This window comes from Hyperoodon ampullatus (genome assembly GCF_949752795.1).
Source record: "Hyperoodon ampullatus genome assembly, chromosome: 4".
NCBI lineage: Eukaryota > Metazoa > Chordata > Mammalia > Artiodactyla > Ziphiidae > Hyperoodon > Hyperoodon ampullatus.
The window spans coordinates 28,730,056-28,749,116 of NC_136917.1; the positions used below are offsets into that span (position 1 = coordinate 28,730,056).

Here is a 19,061-nt window from a genome sequence, read left to right on the forward strand (position 1 = left end):
CCCCTGGGGTGCCCCGGCCCCCGCCTCTGACTCATCTCTCTTCTGCCCCCACAGAGGACGGGAGGGGCAAGCTGCGGCCAGCCAAGGCCAAGAGCGACCGGAAGAAGAAGAGCTATGGCCCTCCGCACCTCCACCACCCGCTCATGCCCCAGCTGCCGCCGCCCCCGCCCACCCAGTTCCCCACCGAGGAGGTGCCCCTGCTGGAGATCCCGGCACCGGTCACTGGCCCTGAGGCCGCCGAGCAGACCCCCCCGCCACCGCCCCTCAACGTGGTGCCCCCCGAAGCGCCCAGCGAGGAGCCAGAGGTGAAGCCACGCCCCATCATCCCCATGCTGTTCGTGGTGCCGCGGCCCGGCCCGGCGGCAGGCGACAAGGGCCGCGTGTCCTGCCAGCAGGCCTCTGAGCACTTTGCCCAGAAGGGCCCCACCTGGAAGGAGCAGGTGGCCCCCATGGAGCTGACGGGGCCCGAGGAGGAAAGTGGAGCCGGCGAGGTGCAGGTAGGGGGCAGTGGGTGCCGGTGAGGGTCCTTGGGGCCGGGGGTCCCCCTGCCCCACGTGCTGGCCACGGCCCCACTTGTCCCAAACGGCCCCTGTGGGTCCTGTCCCGGAGGCCAGTGGCATGTATGTGGTTTAGAAACCACCATGGGGGGCCTTCCCTGGCAGTCCAGTGGTTAAGACTCTGCGCTCCCAGTGCAGGGGGCCCGGGTTTGATCCCTGGTCAGGGAACTAGATCCCACATGCCACAACGAGGACCCGGTGCAGCCAAATAAACAAATGAATATTGAAAAAAAAAAGAAAAGAAAAGAAACCACTGTGGGTGTTGGCTGCCCCCTTCCTGGGGTCTTTTGCCCCTGACTGAGGACACTGGGGTCCCTCTGAGCTGGGCTCCACCGCCTCTGCTTCTGGCCCCAGAGCTGCTCCCACAGAGGCCTCCTGTGCTGTTTTAGGCTCCGTCGACCTTTTCCAAGTTGAAGATGGAGATCAAGAAGAGCCGGCGCCACCCTCTGGGCAGGCCACCCACCCGGTCCCCGCTGTCTGTGGTCAAGCAGGAGGCCTCAAGTGACGAGGGTGAGCAAGGCTGCCCCTGGCTCTGCTGCGCCCCTGCCCTGTCTTCCTCTGCCACCCGCCCGGCCTGCTCACTCCCGCCACCCCCAGCCGAGGTCGGGCCTGCAGACCCAGCCCCGGCACAGCCTCAGACCCTCTCCCCAAATGCCGTGGGGCCGAGGTGCCCCCTGCCCAGCCCACAGCTCCCGAGGTCAGGCCCGGCTGCCCCCAGGCCTCTGCCCTGCCCTTGTTTGCTCCATTTCCCCAGGGACGCTTGCTCTACTGGGCCCAGGGCCTCAGATGTCCAGTGGGGCCTCTGATGGGCAGGTGCAGCCACCTGGGCTCACACCCTAGCCCACTGCCCAGAGCCGGGGACCGTGGTGCCATTTGCCTTTCTGTGACTCGGTTTTCCCATCTGTAAAACGGGGTCTTCTGGCCCCCTCAAGGGGTCCTGCCAGGGAGGTGCACGGGGCTGAGGCCTGTAAAGCGTGTGGCCTGGTGCCAGGCACACGGTGGGTGCTGGGAATGCCAGGAGCGCCGAGGCCAGTTGTCACCCAGAGCTCCTGGTGCGATGCTTTCACAGTCTCCGTGGTAACCTCTGCCCCCTCCTTATCCTGTGAGAACTGAGAAGATGCCGTCAGCAGAGGCTCCTGCCCACGACCCCCAGCACACTTGCTGTGGCCCTTGTGCGTTTGTGTCCCTTCCTGGCCCTCCAGGTGAGCGAGGACCACACCTCATCCTCTCACAGCCTCGGGATCTGTTCGGATGCCTGGTTGCCTGGTGCAGAGCGTTTCCAGAGGGCAGCAACGAACGATGGTAGAGGTGCTGGCCGCATCCCCCAGGGAGAGGCTTGAGAAACGGATTCAGGGTTAGAGGATCACGGAGCAGCATGGGGCCTGGAGCTGGCCCATTTCCAAGTCCATTTCCAGCAGAGACGTCCTGGCCCTGCGGTCCCTGCACCCGTCCTTGGAGACAGGGCTGCGTGGCCCCGAAGTGGGAGAAGCTGCTTCGAGAACAGAGGAAACCTCGCCCTTGGCCGTCACCCCGCAGACACCTGTGACTCACGATGCTCCGGGCTCTGATCTCTGACCTGAGGCCAAGCTGCCCGCAGGGAAAGTCAGCGCCGGACTGGGGAGCGGCCAGTCCCAACAGAAGTGACCCTTCCTGCCTGAACCCAGCGTGCGCCTGGGAGAAGTTGGAATAAGAGGCGGTGGCACTGGAGCTGGAGGGGCAGAGACGGAGAAGCTTCTATTTAACACTCGGCTGAAAGTCGGAGTGATTGTCTTATCTGCAGAAATCCTGCTAAGCCCATTTATTGTCTTCCGCTTCAGCCTTCCGTTTGAGACGCACATGGAATGTGAAAAGCGCCTGGGTGGCTTCTTTAATTCTGAAACTAATTTGAGGGCGAGGACGTGGAGGGTTCTAGAAGCGGGTCTCGGGCTGGAGCTCTGGGAGCAGGAGGGGCCTCTCTGGAGATCAGATGCGGCCCCAGGGCCCCCATGCATTGAGGCAGCCTCTGGCCTTACAGCTGGGACGGCTGTGGTACCAGCCATGCTGGCCCAGCTCCTGGGAAGGTTGGGGCCCCAGGGATGAGGACCCCGCTCCTGGGGCAGGTTCCTGGGGACCGCTGACGTTGATGCCAGGGCAGGTGGCACCCCTGTGTCCTCAGGAAGTGCAGGAATGGGATGTGGGGGATTGGGGACAGTGAGCTGGGAGTCGAGGCCGGCGGAGGCCAGCCCGGTGACAGGTAATGGGAGGGACATCTGTCAGTGCCCTCCATCTTACAGGACATTGGGGCAACAGTGCCCCCGCCCGACTCCCAGGGGAGTCTGTGCCTGACCTGCCAGGGCCTGACCATCCCATCTCCTGTCCCCAGATGGGATCAGCCCTGAGCAGAGGGGGGCCAGGGCACCTCCCTGTAGAAGGGCTCAGGGGCCGAGAAGTGGGGACCCATCCCCTGGAGCGCGCACTGGGTGGGGTGGGGTCCTGGGTGCTGAAGCTCCTCCTCCCTCCCGCTTTACTCCAGAAGCCTTCCCTTTCTCCGGGGACGAGGACGTGGGTGACCCCGAGGCCTTGAGGTCTTTGCTGTCCCTGCAGTGGAAGAACAAGGTGGCCAGCTTCCAGGCCGAGAGGAAGTTCAACGCGGCGGCCGCCCTGACGGAGCCCTACTGTGCCATCTGCACCCTCTTCTACCCGTACAGCCAGGTGAGCCGGTGCTGAGGGACCCCCGGGCCATGCCGGGCTGGGCAGCGTCCGCCTGCTCCCGATGGCGCCAGGGCTCGCTCTGCCTGAAGGGAATCCCTTCCCCCTGAAGGGAGGGTGATGGGGACCAAGAACCCATTTGCTGTTGGAGCCACAGTGGGCTCGGTAGAGAGCCCGACGGAAGGCCCCTGTGAGGGCTGCGGGGAGAGAGCCCAGGGTCTGCGTTTCAGTGGAAGGTAATTTATCAGTGTGCCTCAAAGAGGATGAGAGTGCAAGGAAGCATCTCAGATGGCTGTCCTCTGAGAGGCCCTCAGCCCAGCCCAGGGGGCAGCGCAGGCAGGGGGCCCGGGGGTGGGCCCGGGTAGGCGCCTGCGTGGTGAACAGGGGCTGGCGGTGGGGGGCTGGGGCTGGGCGAAGACCCACGCATGGCCTGGCGCCACGCGGCCCCCAGCTCTGTCCTGAGTTTCCAAGTTGTGATCGTGGCCTTTCCCCGCACTCTGCCCTGTACCATCCACCGCCAGGTCCTCCCGGTTTCCTCCTTAACCTGTTCCGTGCTGTGTCCCCCTCCCCTAACCCTGACCACTGCCTGCCTCCTGCCCTTCCTGTTAGCACCTCATCACAGCCACGCATGGCCCAGCTGGAAAGCCCGCCAGGCTCACCACGGCCTCCGGCCTCTCCACATGCCCCACAGCCACCCTCTCCTGTGATATCTGCCCCCGCACGCACACATAGCACGCTCCGTGCTGTCCCCCAGCATCTCCCACACACCCAGGCCTCTCCCTTGCCAGATGGATTTCTGTTCACTCTTTGATTCCACCCAGCTGCCACCTCTTCCAGGAAGCCTTCCTGGACCTGCTATCCCAAGCTGACTCCAGCATGCCCCCCAGCTTCCCCCACCCACCTCTGCTCTTGCCCCTGCCCTCTGTTTATCAGCCCTTGGAGGACAGGGCTGGGTCTCACTTGTTTTGGGGTCCCCGGCTTCCAGCCTAGTGCCTGGCATCTTCCACGTATTCGCTGAGCTAGCCGAGCTCTGTGCCCTGTGCTGAGGGCGGCACACCCATCTCGAGGGCCCTGCCACTCAGAGCTGCCAGGACCTGTGGTCCCTAAGTGAGCCAACATCTGGTCGTGGAAACAAGTAAGACGAAACGTCCAGACGTCTTCTCTAGGCCCGCGCCTCCTCAGCGCCGCTGGAAGTCAGCGCTGGGAACACTGGCTTAAGAGGCGAATCTCCTTAATCCCGGTTGCTAAGTGAAGTATTGTGACTCAGCTTCATCACGTCAACAGTACCAGCGGGCCTTGTGGGGCTGCCGCTTCCGCAGTCCGGAGCCCTCAGAGTTGGGGACCAGACTTCGCTTGTCCCATATCATGGGAAGGGCTGTGGCTGGATACTCTGCCTGTTTGGAAACCATCCGGTCCCCTAATCCAAGTTGCCAGGTGGGGCGCCCCAGGGCCCCACCACCACACACACAGTGCATCAGGCCAGTGGTCTCTGGTGGCCTCTTTCCTTATGACCTGAGTCGGTCAGAGTCCTTCCGTCACTCTGGGTGATGGGGAGGCTCGTCTGGGAGCCCCACCACCCTGTGACAGGCCCAGGGTTGCTGGATCCCGGTGCCATGGGCAGGATGTTTTCACCACAGTCTCTTCATCTGATTGGATTTGGGGGGACTGGGGTACAGCCATCATGGGGCGCGTGCGAGTCACAGGTGGGGAGAACGCCCCACATAGATACACAGATAACACGGCATCAGGTGATGGTCAGGACCACGAGGACAGACAGAGCAAGGAAGGCCTGGGGGCCGCTGGTTATGTGAGCAGAGATCTGAGTGCCCCAGGCAGTGGAACGGCACATGCAAAGGCCCCGGGGCAGGACCATGCCTGGTGTTCGGGAGGAACAGCGAGGAGGCCCTCGTGGCCGGAGCAGAGCGAGCCAGGGGCAGTGGGATGAAGGCGAGAGGGATGAGGGCAGCAGGGCAGTGTCTGTGCTGTGTCTGCAAGTAACCCTAAGTGGGAGGGCTTGTGGGTGGGTGGGACAGGGTCTGACTGCCTTTGGGGAGGATCTCTCAGGGGCTTCTGAAGCAGGGTTGGGGGCTGGGAGGGTACGTCAGGGACACCCATGGTGGGGCAGTTGCAGGTGTCCTGGTAGGGGTGCTAGTGCGGCAAACAGCAGCCCGGGGTGTGCTGCTTGGGGACGGAGGAGCAGAGGGTAGAGTCAAGGATGTCAGGGGTCCCCGCCCGCCCCATGCTGGGCTCTCCACTGATGATGGCGGCCCCCCTCCTGCAGTCCCTACAGACCGAGAGGGAGACTCCCCAGGCCTCCCTCGGCGAGGGCCCCTCAGCCACACCGCCTTCCAAAAGCGGTCAGAAGACGCGGCCGCTGATCCCCGAGATGTGCTTCACCTCCAGCGGGGAAAACACAGAGCCGCTCCCCGCCAATTCCTATATCGGCGACGACGGGACCAGCCTGCTGATCTCCTGTGCTAAGTGCTGCCTGCAGGTCCATGCCAGTGAGTGCTGGAGGGGGGCGAGCCGAGGGGTCCGCCACACACAGCCCCGCTTCACCCTCCCGAGACGGCCACCCTCGTGTCTGCGGGGCAGGGAAGCCCCTTCCTCTGGCTGCTGCTTCGGGCCTATAGCGGGACCTGGCGTCATGGGGTGGGGGTCTTGACCTTTGGGGGCAGGTGTCCTGGTCCTGGTCAGCCTCCTTCTGGGAGGTTCCACCGAGGCCTGCCCTCCCCGCCCAGGGCCTGGGAGGCAGCAGGAGATGAGGTACCCGTCAGGGGCCGTGACGCTTTTAAACTCCACACTTTGGGGCCGGAGTTGGAACTGATGGTAGAGCTGAGGTTCTAGAGTGGTCCAGGGGTCTGATTTATCTCTGCCATCAGTGACTACCCTCCCCCAAACCCTGAAGGCCCAACCATAGCCTGAGACAGGAAGATGCATGTCTGTCCCCTTCTTGGGTGGGAGGGGGCAGCGAATGTGAGATTAAGATCCCAGGACAGGGAGAAAGCTTCCTGGAGCCGCTTAATTTTGCGTGTGTACATCTCTGTCCGGCGCCCGCCCTGCAGAGGCCTGCCCGGAGCTCAGTCTGTCTCTTGGCTGGGAGCCCGTCTGCTCTGCCCGGCCGGGCCAGGCTGTGAGACGTGCTCCTGGGCAGACGGGCCCCCCGGGGTCGGGGTTGGGGGGAGGGGGTGGGCAGCAGCCGAGCCCACCACCCTGCCGCTCTCGAGGGGCCTGAGGTCCAGCCACGCAGGGGGAGAGGAGCCTCCCTCATTGCCCTTGGGAGGCAGAATCCTCAGCACAGGCATCTTCCTTGAGCCAGACAGAGGGGGACACCCCCAGGCCTGACCTTGGCTGAGGGCCCCAGGGGATGGAGCAGGGGGCCGGGTGTGGGCTCTCGGGTACCTTGCTATCCCTCGGGTCGCCCCCTTCCTGCTGCCTTGCTTTCTCCCTGTCCTTCCCCCAGGGACCTCTCAGCACTGGCCAATGGCCCCTCTAGCCCACAGAGCCCGTTTGGTAGGCAGCGAGCCCCAGCTGGCTCGGGGTCCCCGCAGGACTGCTGGGCAGTGACCCCGGGTGAGGCAGGGTCCTAGGGCAGGCTGTGCCTTCTGCCCTCGCTCCGGGGCATGGTCCTCCGCCCCTCCTCCATGCCCTCTCCCCCGTGCCCCCTCCGCGACTGTAAATCCGGACCACATCCCAAAGCCAACACCTTGGTAACCCAGAGCCTCCGACTGCGCTTTCGGAAACAGTGGACTCTGGGCCCAGCTCTGCCACTCTGAACTCCGGGCTCCCCGAGGCCCACCTTGCATCTCACACCACCGCTCGGCCACCTTCCTCTCTCTCAGCTCAGAAGAGCCTGGGCGAGCCTCCCAGACTGGGGTGGGGGGCGAAGGCCAGGCTGAGTCTCCAGACCCGGCAGGGCTCCCGCTTGGGGGCCAGCTCTCCTTCCCCGCGTCCGTTTCCAGACTTTCTCCGGCTCTGCGTGCAGTGGCCCGGATTGAGGTAGAGCGGTTGGTGAGCACAATTACCCTCAGTGCCGCAGCTGCCCTTCCCCCGCCGGGGGGTCCCCGTGCAGCCCGCAGGCAGCCGCAGTGACAGATGCGTCGGCCCCTGTCTTCCAGGTTGCTACGGCATCCGCCCTGAGCTGGTCAACGAGGGCTGGACGTGTTCCCGGTGCGCGGCCCACGCCTGGACTGCGGTAACTCGCCCCTGCAGCTGGGGTGGTGCTCTGAAAGCCGGCGCGGCCCGTGGGGGAGCCTGTCCTGGGCCCCGGGCTCGCCCGATCCCGCAGGGTGACCTTGGGCTGGCGGCCTCACCTCCCTGGGTCTCGGGTGGAGCCCGACGCACTCTCGGCCCATCGCTTCCTGTGGCCGCTAGTTTGAAATGTAAGGACCGTGGGCGGGGGACGGAGCAGGTCCCGGAGCAGCAGGCGGGCGGCGCCGCCCTGCACACCCCTCACCTAGCTGTTGTCTGGTCCCTGTAGGAGTGCTGCCTGTGCAACCTCCGGGGAGGCGCCCTGCAGATGACGACTGACAGGAGGTGGGTTAGAAGGGACTCTCCTCCTGGGGGGTCCTGAGGGGCGATTTGGCGCGGGGGCAGGACCGGCAGGAGCTGATGAGGTCCCCTCGGCCTGGCCAGCCGGTGCGTACAATCGTGAGATGACCCCAAGGGGACGGAGTGCACCTGTGACCCCTGACCCCACCCGTTCCGCCCCTCCCAGGTGGATCCACGTGATCTGCGCCATCGCTGTCCCGGAAGTGCGGTTCCTGAACGTGATGGAGCGCCACCCCGTGGACATCAGCGCCATCCCCGAGCAGCGGTGGAAGCTGGTAGGGACCCTGGAGTCCCTACGCCCCAGGGATGCAGGGTAGCTGCCAGGGAGCCAGAAGTCATGATTTCAGTTTGGCCAGCAGTTACTCTTTGAATAGCCATGGGGGTACCCGGAGAAAAGCAAGGCTCCCCTCCCCGCCTCTATTTCCAGCTTTTCACACAGAGGAAGCCACTCACACTCTGCCCAGTTCTTTCTTGCCTAACCTGCGATATGCTGCCAAACAGAATTTGAAGTACCCAATCCAGTTACAGTGGTCATAGAGCAGGGCTCTAGAATGTCTTCATCAGGCCTGACTGAAACTCTCACACGTTAAATGGCAGCTCCCTATTTCCCCTCCTCCACCCTTGTGACCATCACTCTGCTCTCTGCTTCTGTGAGTTTGTTTCCTATGCCTCGTGGAAGTGGAATCACGCAGCATGGGTCCTTCTGCGTCTGGCTTTTTTCACTGAGCATAACGTCCTCAACATCCATCCATATTGCTGCAAATGGCAGGATTTCCTTTTTCATAGCTGAGTAATATTCCATTGTATTTCTACACCACATCTTCTTTATCCATTTTCCGTCGAGGGACACTTAGGTTGCTTCCAGGTCTTGGCTATTGTAAACGATGCTGCAGTGAACATGGGGGTGCAGGTGTCTTTTCAAGATAGTGATTTTGTTTCCTTCAGACAAAAACCCAGGAGTGAAATTGCCAGATGATATGGTAGTTCTATTCTTAATTTTTTGAGGAACCACCATACTGTTCTCCATAGCAGCTGCACCAATTTACATTCCCACCAACAGTGCACGTGGGTTTCCTTTTCTTTCTGTCCTCAACAATATCTCTTGTCTTCTTGAGGATAGACATTCTAACAGGTGGTTTTGATTTGCATTTCCCTGATGATTAGCGATGTTGACATCTGTTCATGTACCTGTTGGCCATCTGTATGTCTTCTTTCTTTTTTTTTAAAATTAATTTATTTTTGGCTGCGTTGGGTCTTCATTGCTGCGCATGGGCTTTCTCTAGCTGCAGCGAGCGGGGGCTGCTCTTCATTGCGGTGTGCGGGCTTCTCGTTGTGGAGCATGGGCTCTAGGTACGTGGGCTTCAGTAGTTGTGGTATGCGAGCTCACTAGTTGTGGCTTGCGGGCTCTAGAGGGAAGGCTCAGTAGTTGTGGCGCACGGGCTTAGTTGCTCCACGGCATGTGGGATCTTCCCGGACAGCGCTCGAAGCCGTGTCCCCTGCATTGGCAGGCGGATTCTTAACCACTGCGCCACGAGGGAAGCCCCATCTCTATGTTTTCTTTAGGGAAATGTCTATTCAAGTCCTTTGCCCATTTTTGAACTGGGCTGGTGGCTTTTTTGCTCCTAAGTTGTAGGAGTACCATCACTGGCCCCTCTAAGGAGCACAGCCATCCTTGGGCAGATGTGGTCTTGCAAGGCTCACGCCTCCTGCTCTTGCTGGTAACACACACACCCCTCCCCCATCTGGGAGAGCCTTTGGCTCAGTGGGCAGTAGGCAGACAGTGAACAAACACTGGCTTCCCTTCCCAGCTCGGCCACCAGCCAGCTGTGTGGCTCTGGACAGATTCCTTGACCTCTCTGTGCCTCAGCCTTCCCCTCCATAAAATGGGGCTGCTAGCAGTCCCCTGTGTGGGGGGCATCAACTGGGCCACAACAGAAAGCGCTAATCTTGCCATCTGAGCACCAGCGTGTGCTCCAGGTCATCATCACTTGTGAGTTTGCAGGTGGCCATGTGGGGGACATGTGGGTGATGGGATGTGTCTTGTGGCATCTGGGAGCTGGGTCCTTGGCCAGGGGTATGGACAGCATCCTGGCTGCTTGTCCTGCCTGGTTTATTTCCCAGCTGCCTGGGGCAGGCCTGGCTAGTGACACTCCTCCAGGCCTCTAGTGGGCAGGAGGCAAAGAAATGGGGCTGCGGCCACTGAACCCAGTGGGGGAGTCCCAGTGAAGGCACAGAGACACCGACTGCGGAGCCCACAGGTGCGGGGCCCCCGGGCAGGGCTGAGGGGGCAGCCAGCTGGAGCCGTGTGGGAGGGGACGGACGGGGCTTGGTCAGGAGACGGGGCACTGGGGCCAGCGCCAGCCCCACCCAGCGAGGACGGGCGTTAGGAAGAGGCTGGCGCCTGCGGGTGATTCCTCCAGGAGCGCAGGCGGAAAAGGCCTCATTATTCAGGTGGAATGATGGTGCGGTGCGCTGTGCCGTGATAGATCCTCCCTCCCAGACGCTTTATGGATCATCTGACATTTCCAGCTTGCAGCCTCTTCATTACCAGCACTTGTAACGATGAATTAAAAATCCTTTTACACGAGGCTCGCTTGTATCGCCTAATGGAGCCTCGCAAGGAAGCCAGCGGTTAACTCCTGTGTGCCTGGCCGCCCGCCTGCCTTCCCGGGGCCATGTGCAGGCCGCAGGCTCGGGGACAGTCACACCTGGTCATCTGCCCAACTTTCTGTCCCCGTGACTCCCTGGCCACTGGTCCTGGTGAGCGGGGGTGGCCCCAGCCTGCCGGCAGCCCGAGCCTTGTGCTCACCCCCTCACCGAGCCAGGTCAGGTTGTGAGGGCCGGTGGAGGCGAGGCTGCCGGGGCAGGTGCCTTGAACCAGCTCTGCCCTCTCGTTGGCCCTGCCTTGAGGTGTAGAGGCCAGTGTCACACCCTGATGGGAGGGAGGGTGGGCTGGCAGGCAGGCAGGTGGTGAGGGATGACGGCAGGGGCCGGTGGGGAAGAGGGGAGGCCGGAGACATAGGACATGGTGTCTTGCGGCCTCCATGGCTGATGGCACACCCAGCTGTAGCCCTTGGCCTCCTGCTGGCCGCTGTTCCCCACCGATGTCCACACCCCACCATGTACCACCCCCCATCCCCACCCCCGCCTCACTGCCTCCAGTGAGGGAGTCCTAGACACAGGACTCACCCTTAAGGCAGCCCTGAGCTCAGCCCTTGACAAATGGCCCGATGGGGGCCTGGCCTGTATTCCTCATGACGTGGAAACTCAGAATAATGAGCTGCCACCGGAGGCTGGCTTGAACGAGCTGCATGTCAGGCCGGGCCGTCGGGTTTCTCCCGGGCCTCGGCTGTGGGGTCGCGGCCCGGTCTCCAGGGCGGCTGTGCTCCACCTTCCGCTCCCCGTGGAGCCACGCAGAGCCCAGCCCTCAAGGGTGGTGTTGTGCTTCTGCACCTGTCCCCGCGGGCGGGCCGGAGAATCAGGCATCGACGGCCTGATAATGAGATATCATTGCCATCGATCGGCGCCGGGCAGCACTCCTGCAGCGCCTTTGCTCTGGGGCTTCTCTGGCTTTTGAATGCGGTTTACAAAGCGGTAAAGGCCCGCTTATTAAATGCCCAGAGTGATGGGCTGGTGGTTGCTGAGTGGTGGCAGGGCGTGGCCGTGGGTGCAGCATCCGCGGCCTGGGAGCTGACGCCCAGCAGAGCAGGTCGCCCAGGCGGGGCGTTCCCACGGCGTGGGCCCTCTGCCCCACCTTATGAAGGGTTACACTGCAGCGCCTTTCATTCAAAATTCAGATAAAATCCCCCATTTTATTTATTTATTTATTTTCTTTAAAAAAAATCCCCCATTTTAAAGGGAACATTTTCCTTTTACTACATTCACAGTTAGGCAACCATCACCTCTATCTAGTTCCAGAACATTCCATCACCCCAGAAAGAAACCCCCTCCCTATTGGGTGACTGCCATCTCCCTCCCTCAGCCCCTGACAACCCCTAACGCACTGGCTGTCTCTGGATCTATCTGCCTGTTCTGGACGTTTCCCATCAGTGGAATCACACCCTGTGTGTCCTTCTGTGTCTGGCTTCTCTCACTGAGCATCGTGTTCTCGGGGTCCATCCACGTTGTAGCGAATGTCAGTGCTTCTCTCCTTTTCATGGATGAATCACGTTTCACTGTGTGATTGTTGGTGCCTATTCCAGTCGTGGAAGTGCTCCTGGGGGGCAGCTGCAGGCCGGGTTGGTGGGCCTGGGGTGGTTTGGGGGGGTGCTCTACATCGCGGTCAAGACTCTCCCAGGATGCCTCCACTCAAGGCCGGCTGCCGTGCCTCTGCACTCCAGCCCTGGGTCTCAGAGACTCCGGAGACAGACCTGGGGGCCTGGTCAGAGGCCTCCCAGCCCCAGGGGGTGGGGGCGGGGGCAGAGGCACTGGCCAGAGCCCCATTCCCACCGCCGTGTCCCTGCAGAAATGTGTGTACTGCCGGAAGCGGATGAAGAAGGTGTCGGGCGCCTGCATCCAGTGCTCCTGCGAGCACTGCTCCACCTCCTTCCACGTGACCTGCGCCCACGCCGCTGGCGTCCTCATGGAGCCAGACGACTGGCCCTACGTTGTCTCCATCACCTGCTTCAAGCACAAGTCGGGGGGTCACACTGTGAGTGCCTGCCTGCCCTCCGCCCTGTTCCCCTGCCCGCCCACCCGCCCTGCTGTGTTCTGACACCCCCTCCGCCTCCAGGTCCAGATCCTGAGGGCCGTGTCCTTAGGGCAGGTGGTCATCACCAAGAACCGCAACGGGCTTTACTACCGGTGCCGCGTCATCGGCACCACCACGCAGACCTTCTACGAAGTGAACTTTGACGACGGGTCCTACAGCGATAACCTGTACCCAGAGAGCATCACCGTGAGCAGCGCAGGGCTGAAGGGGGCGGGGCCAGGGGCGGTGGGTGGGGCGAGGGGCGGGCGCAGGCGCAGGGCAAGCGTTGCCCTTAGGAAGGGAGGTGGCCGGATCCCTCACAGAGGTCCCCTGCATCCAGGGTCACCATTGTCCCTGCTGGACAGGCCCAGGCTGTAGGGCCCCTGCTGGAAAGTGCCACCTGTTTCTGTAGAAACAGCAGAGAGCCAGGCCAGTCTAGATACGCCTGCAGGCGGGCGATTCCCCAGGGCTGGGGTGGCCACGGCACCCCTGGCCTGGGCACCTGCCCACAGCTCACCTTGATAGTTCAAGCTGAGAGCACTGCCTTCCTCCTGGCGGCAAATTCTGCCAAATGGGACCTTTCTTAGCCCAGGCGAGCGTGGTGACTGAGGCCGAGGGCGCCCCTTACCCCCCGCCCGTCCTTCCTTCCACAGAGTAGAGACTGTGCCCGGCTGGGTCCCCCACCCGAGGGCGAGTTTGTTGAGCTCCGGTGGACTGATGGCAACATCTACAGGGCCAAGTTCATTTCCTCTGTGACCAGTCACATCTACCAGGTGAGGGCGTCCTGTCTACCAGGTACAGGGATGGGCTGGGGCGGGGCCCTCGACGAGGCCCTGCTGGGGATGATGGCGTTTGCCCGCTAACTGAGAAGGTCAGCACAAGCTGGAAGGTTGTCCAGCTGTCCAATATTATCCCCTTTGGAGGTGTCTTCCCGATTTGTGTGTGTGTATGTGTGTGTGTGGTAGAACATACCTAACATAAAATTTACTGTTTTACCGATTTTTAAGCGTACAATTCAGTGCCCTTGTTTTTTTTAAAAAGCCAAGTCGGTTGTGAGTTTCTAGCCATGATTGTGGAAAAGAAGTTATTGAAAAGGGTGGAATCTTTGAAGAGAAACCACCCGTATCCCAGCGAGAAAGATGACAGCTGCTGACCCTGTGCTATTTCCCGTGGCTTGTCTGGCAAGCAGGCCGTGAGAGTGCGGGTGTCGGGCCTCAGCCAGGCCAGGCTGAGCAGCCAGCAAGCTGAACTGTGTTCCCTTGGCAGGTGGAGTTCGAGGATGGGTCCCAGCTGACGGTGAAGCGTGGTGACATCTTCACCCTGGACGAGGAGCTCCCCAAGAGGGTCCGGTCCCGGCTGGTAAGTGGGCTGGGGGTGGGGGTGAGCGCTGCTGCCTGGGAGAGTGAACCGTCCAGGTGGCCTTGACCTCCTGCCTCGGCCTTTGCCTGTTCTGGGGCGGGAGGGTCAGCCCGGCTGGCGAGGAGGAGACAGAAGCGCCTGCACATGGATCTGAGCTGCAGGTCGGTGATGCACAAAGGAACGGGGGAGACTGGCCTCTTCTCACAGCCTTTCACTGTCTTCTTTCTTTTGTGTTTAATCCAAGGTTTTGAGGATTGGGCGCCATGGCCATGGGTGGAAGAGCTGAGTCAGAGCTGGTGGGGGTCTCAGATGCCAGGTTCCCTTGGGGGACGGACAGGAGCTGCCAGGCAGACGAGTGGCCTGTGTGCAGCCTGGCCTTGCCTCCTGCACTCTGTGGATGGCAGGGCGCCCGTCCTGCTAGGGGGCCAGTGACTGGGAGCTTAGGGCCCCTCCTCTGCCTGATGGGGGGCTCACTCACAGGGTGGGGGTCCAGGCAGAGGCAGGAGGGGCCATCCCCAGTGAGCGTTGTTTCTCAGAACATTGTCATTGGCTGAGGGTCAGCAGCCCAGGGCCCTTGACCCCCAGCAGGGCAGGCATCTCCTCCAGCCAGGCCCCCGAGCGGAGCCTATATTTCAATCTGTTCTGGCTGTGATAACAAAATATCACAGACTGGAACTTACACAACAAACTATCTCTCCTGGAGGCTGGAAGTCCAAGATCAAGGTATCAGCAGATACCTTGGAGTCCTGGAGGCTGGAAGTCCAAGATCAAGGTATCAGCAGATTCGGCGCCTGGTGAGGGCCGGATCCTGGCTTACAGACACCTGCCTTCTGGTGTGCTCACATGGTGGAGAGAGAGAGAGCGAGAGAGAGCTCTCTGGGATCCCTTTATAAGGGCACTGATCCCATTCACAAGGGCTGCACCCTCATGACCTCATCACCTCCTGATACCATCACACTGTGGCAGGGTAGGGCTTCAACACAGGACTCTGGGGGTGGACACAGACCTTCAGGCTGCAGCACCCCATCCGCACTAACCCCAGTGCCGTCTGATCTCCTGCAGTCGGTCAGCACGGGGGCCCCGCAGGAAAATGTCTTCTCGGGAGAAGAGGTGAAGGCCGCCAAGCGCCCGCGGGTGGGCACCCCTCGCGCTGCGGAGAACTCGGGGCGGAACCCGGACTACCCGGCCTTCATGGAGAGCCTCCTGCAGGCGCAGTGCTGGCCCGGAGCCCCGTTCTAGGACAGCCGGCCGCCCGGCGACCCCTTGGCCCAGCAAGGCAGGCGCGGCGGGCCCAGGCATTTGCTTGCTGTGAATCCCTGTCCTCGCCTCCGTGGCCCGAGAGGCTACCTCGGCGACAGGAGCGAGCAGGACGCCACATGCGCCCCCGGACTCAGGGAGCAGGGCCACGTGGGCTCTGGGGGGCCGGCGGGGGCACGCGCCACCCCCTCGACCCAGATTCGTAAACCACGTAGGCTCTTCTTCTCGAAAAGGTGCTACTGCATTGCCTGCCTCCTGAGCAGCCTTTGAGATTGTGACTTCTGTACATAAATCACCTTTGTGAGGTTCTTTCTATAAATACCTATTGTTTAAAAAAAATGCAAGAAAAAAAGGAAAGAAAAGGAAAAACAAGCCCCAAAGTTGTTTTCTAGATTTGTGGCTTTAAAAACAACAAAACAAAATGTCCTTTTTCTCAGAACCAAGATTGCTGCGGGGAGATGAAAGCAGCTCGTCTTTTTGTTTGTTGTGTTTTCTGGTCTCGCTGGTCTGTGAGAGGCGGGGATGCACTGTAGCTGCGGTGAGGCCTGGGGGCGCCCAGGGATCCCGGACGGTGGCGCCTGGTCACTCACTCTCTCCCGATCGTGAGATCGAGAAGGTCCGGGTGGCTGGCACCGCCGCCAGCGCCCAATGGGAGGAGACCGGCAGCTCCCTGGGTGGCCTGCCCCTTGTCTGCGTGGCCTTTTGCAAAATAAACGCTCTCTCCTCTGGTGGCTCCATCTTTTGCTTCTTCCCCTCGGGAGACCCATCCCCCAGCTGAGGCCTCGGGTGGGTGGCCCTCGGGGGGTCCGGCTGTGGCCCAGGTGTGCAGGGGGTCTTCCCCGGAACCCGAGGGGCTGGCACATCCTGTATCCTCTCCGTGACGCGTGGATTTGTGTGTCCAGGAGAGAGAGAGCACGAGAGGGAATCGCTTTCAGCTCAGAGGAAATCTGCCTCGTAAGGGTTGTGGGTTGAGTTTCCAGGCAAAAACGTGCTTCTTAGCACCCCGCCTCTCAGCTGCCCCGCTGTCCCCTGTAGAGGGATTGAGGGCGTCATTTGCTTGTACAGAATTTTTTTAATTTTAAAAAAGAGGCTCCAATGGTTGCCAGGCCAGAGAGAACTATGTAAGGGGAGCGGAGAACAACTTCCTTGATGGGGAGGGGGCAGGTGCCCTGGAGGGGCGGGCGGGGCGGGAGGTGCCAGGGGAGTCGGCGGAATGTCGGGGTTTCCTCTGCATGCAGCAGCCCCTGCCCCGGGGCGCTGTCACTGTGTTCATATGTAGTTTGAAAATGCTATTTATATTGTAAAGAGAATAAAAAGAAGCGGGCAGACGCCCCTGCGGCCCTGGGTTGGGCGGTGGGCCGGGCCCTGTGGCCGCTCTGGGTCGCACCCCGTCCGTCGGTCGTGGGTTCCCAGACAACTCTTGCAGACAGATGGTCTCACAGCAAAGGGGAACGCACACTTCCCCCACGAAGATACATCAGTGTCTGTGTGCGAAAGCAAAAAACAAACCCACCCACCCTGTTTTTTTCCTACCCGAGATTAAGGATGCGCGCTGTATTTTTGCCTAATTCCCCTGCCTCTAGGTTCATAATGAATTAAAGGCTCGTGAGCACTGCGAATTACAGCTCCAGGTCGTTGCAGTGTCTTCTTTTCTGAGTGGGCGCTGGGATGGCGGTTGGCGGTCGGCGGTCTCCAGCAGGGGTGGGCTCCGGTCGCCCCCTCCAGGATGGAACAGGCGTGGAGCCTCCCTGGAGGTGGGGGCCGGGGTGGGGGGGCACGCGGCCTGGCGCCGCAGCCCCTGCTCCCCGCCTCCAGGGTGGAAGAAGTTTCCTTCCTGAGCTGGACATCTGAAGCTTGGCTCCACACAGACCCCCCGCATCAGAGGCAGTCAGGGACCCTCTTTGTCTGACCCACCCCTTGCTTGTCAGGGGCCTGCGGCCACCCTCTCCCCCAGCCCTCCCAGCCTCAACCCAGTTCTTGTGACATCTGAGCTGGGGAGCATATCTTGTGGTGGGCGGCCACTGGGCATATGCGAGACAGTGGGGTCTCCCACAGTGGGGTGAGGCTGGGACCCCCGTATTCATGACCATGGCGCTTGTCCAGCCAATACTGGGGATACAGCGGTAGGTGTGTCACCAGTGGGAGAGTTAGTACGTAAAATGGGATGTCAGCTGTGATATGGAGAACTGGGTGCCCTGAAGGAGATGAGAGGTTGAGTCATGGGGACTTCTTGGGGCACAGCCTGTGCAGAGGCTCTGGGGCAGCACCGTGCCTGGCTGTTTGGAGGAACAGCCAGGAGGCCTGTGTGTCTGGAGCAGAGTGAGCGAGGGGGAGAGAGGGAGGAGGGGAGGGCAGGGAGGGGACGGGGCAGGCCGTGCAGGGCCTTGTGGGCCGCGGGGAGGACTTGTGGTTTTCACCCCCAGGGAGGTGGGACCCTGGAGGGCTGTGGGCCGAGGAGGAGGGGCGGGGCCTGACTTAGTTGCTCACAGGTGCCCTCTGGCTACTGAGAGGAGGACAGACTGTGGGGTGAGGTGGGAGCTGGGGACCAGGGCAGAGGGGGCTGCGCTGAGCATCTGGATAGATGGCTTTTGCCATGACCTGGGATGGGTAGGCTCGGGCTGGGGAGAGGCCAGGAGCTCAGCTTTGAGCACGATTCCCCCCCCCCCCCCATATGAAGGTACATGGCTGGACATGGGGCCAAGGGCCAGAGGAGGGCCTTTAGGAGACATGAGCAACCAGGGGATATACTTACTGGACAGGTGGGCCCTGGAGTGTCTGTGCAAGACAGTGACGTGGGGGAAGTCAGGAGCATGGGGCTGTGGACAGGGCGCCCCCCTGGGCCTCGGTTTTTCTTCTGCAGAACGGATGTTCTTCAGGGTGCTGTGTCCTGAAATCTCCATCCAGTCATTGCCACCATCACCCCACTTCCCAGACCCCCTTTCATAGAGATGCTGCTTCCAGCGCCCTCAACAGAGCCACCGGGACTCAGTTTCCCCATTGCTACGGGGGATTCTCTGTGACATTGACCAGGTGAGTCAGCATCTTCTGAGCCTGCCTGGGGCCTGGCGGACATGGTCGGTCCTCAGCCCCAAGGAGGGGGCCACAGACAACAGCAGTGCAAGTGGCTGACCCAGGTGATCTCAGCAAGGCTGTAGATGGCCCGCTGTTCCCAGCGCTCTCTGAAACGTCATAAAATGAGGAGGCAGTTTGGGACAGGCCATCGTGGACTGAGGCCAGGGCTAAGACACCAGGCTGGATCCCCAACCGTGCGGCCACATGGAGCGGTGGGGTCCATGTGGTGCTGGGCTCTGTGCCCAGCACTGGAGTTTGAGTCATTTATCAGGTGGCAAATATGAACTGCCCTGTGCCAGGACCTGGAAGATGGCTGAGGAAGAGGGGCACACGGTCGCTGCTTCTCTGTAATTTAGAGTTCAGGAAAGCAGGCAAACGATGGAAATGTAAGGGACCATATATGCAGCTTTGACACGTGTCCTAACGGACAAGAAGGAGGGCAGAGACAGAGGGTAAGCCGTGGTCTCAGAGACCTGTCAGATGGAATGTCAGGATCCTAAAGAGGTGATGTTTAGACCCGACCCCTCAAGGGAGGTCGATCAGATTTGGGCCAGGGGTGCGTGGTGTTGAAGACAGCAGCCTCTTAGGGCAAGGCCCCCGCAACCTACAGCCCTCAGTCCAAATCTGGTCCGCCACTTGTTTTTATAAATAAAGTTTTATTGGCACAGGCACGCCCATTCATTGAGTACCATCTATGGTGGCTTTTGCTCTGCAAGGGAGGGCTGAGCAGTAGCAGCAGAGACCACCTGGCAGCCCGAAAGCTAGACATAGAGTATTTGGCTCTTTACAGAAAAAAACTGCTCATTTCAGACTTAGGGCCAGTGAGAGGTGACAGCCTCCATATACCCACTCTGTTCCTACGACAGAATCATTCTCTCATGGGGCAT

General features: G+C 61.1%; 1 protein-coding gene across 1 annotated transcript in view; it reads left to right on the forward strand.

The window, feature by feature from the left end:
* KDM4B (lysine demethylase 4B) overlaps nucleotides 1-16,726 on the forward strand; it is a 103,087-nt gene extending 86,361 nt beyond the window's left edge. The window contains exons 12-23 of the mRNA XM_079701954.1: nucleotides 55-497; nucleotides 947-1,067; nucleotides 3,070-3,248; nucleotides 5,527-5,749; nucleotides 7,364-7,440; nucleotides 7,726-7,781; nucleotides 7,963-8,071; nucleotides 12,262-12,447; nucleotides 12,529-12,693; nucleotides 13,140-13,259; nucleotides 13,753-13,845; nucleotides 14,908-16,726. Of these exons, the coding sequence (XP_079558080.1) occupies nucleotides 55-497; nucleotides 947-1,067; nucleotides 3,070-3,248; nucleotides 5,527-5,749; nucleotides 7,364-7,440; nucleotides 7,726-7,781; nucleotides 7,963-8,071; nucleotides 12,262-12,447; nucleotides 12,529-12,693; nucleotides 13,140-13,259; nucleotides 13,753-13,845; nucleotides 14,908-15,084 (1,949 nt within the window). The 3' untranslated portion in view covers nucleotides 15,085-16,726. The remainder of the gene's footprint in view (nucleotides 1-54; nucleotides 498-946; nucleotides 1,068-3,069; nucleotides 3,249-5,526; nucleotides 5,750-7,363; nucleotides 7,441-7,725; nucleotides 7,782-7,962; nucleotides 8,072-12,261; nucleotides 12,448-12,528; nucleotides 12,694-13,139; nucleotides 13,260-13,752; nucleotides 13,846-14,907) is intronic.
* The last annotated feature ends 2,335 nt before the right edge of the window (nucleotides 16,727-19,061 follow it).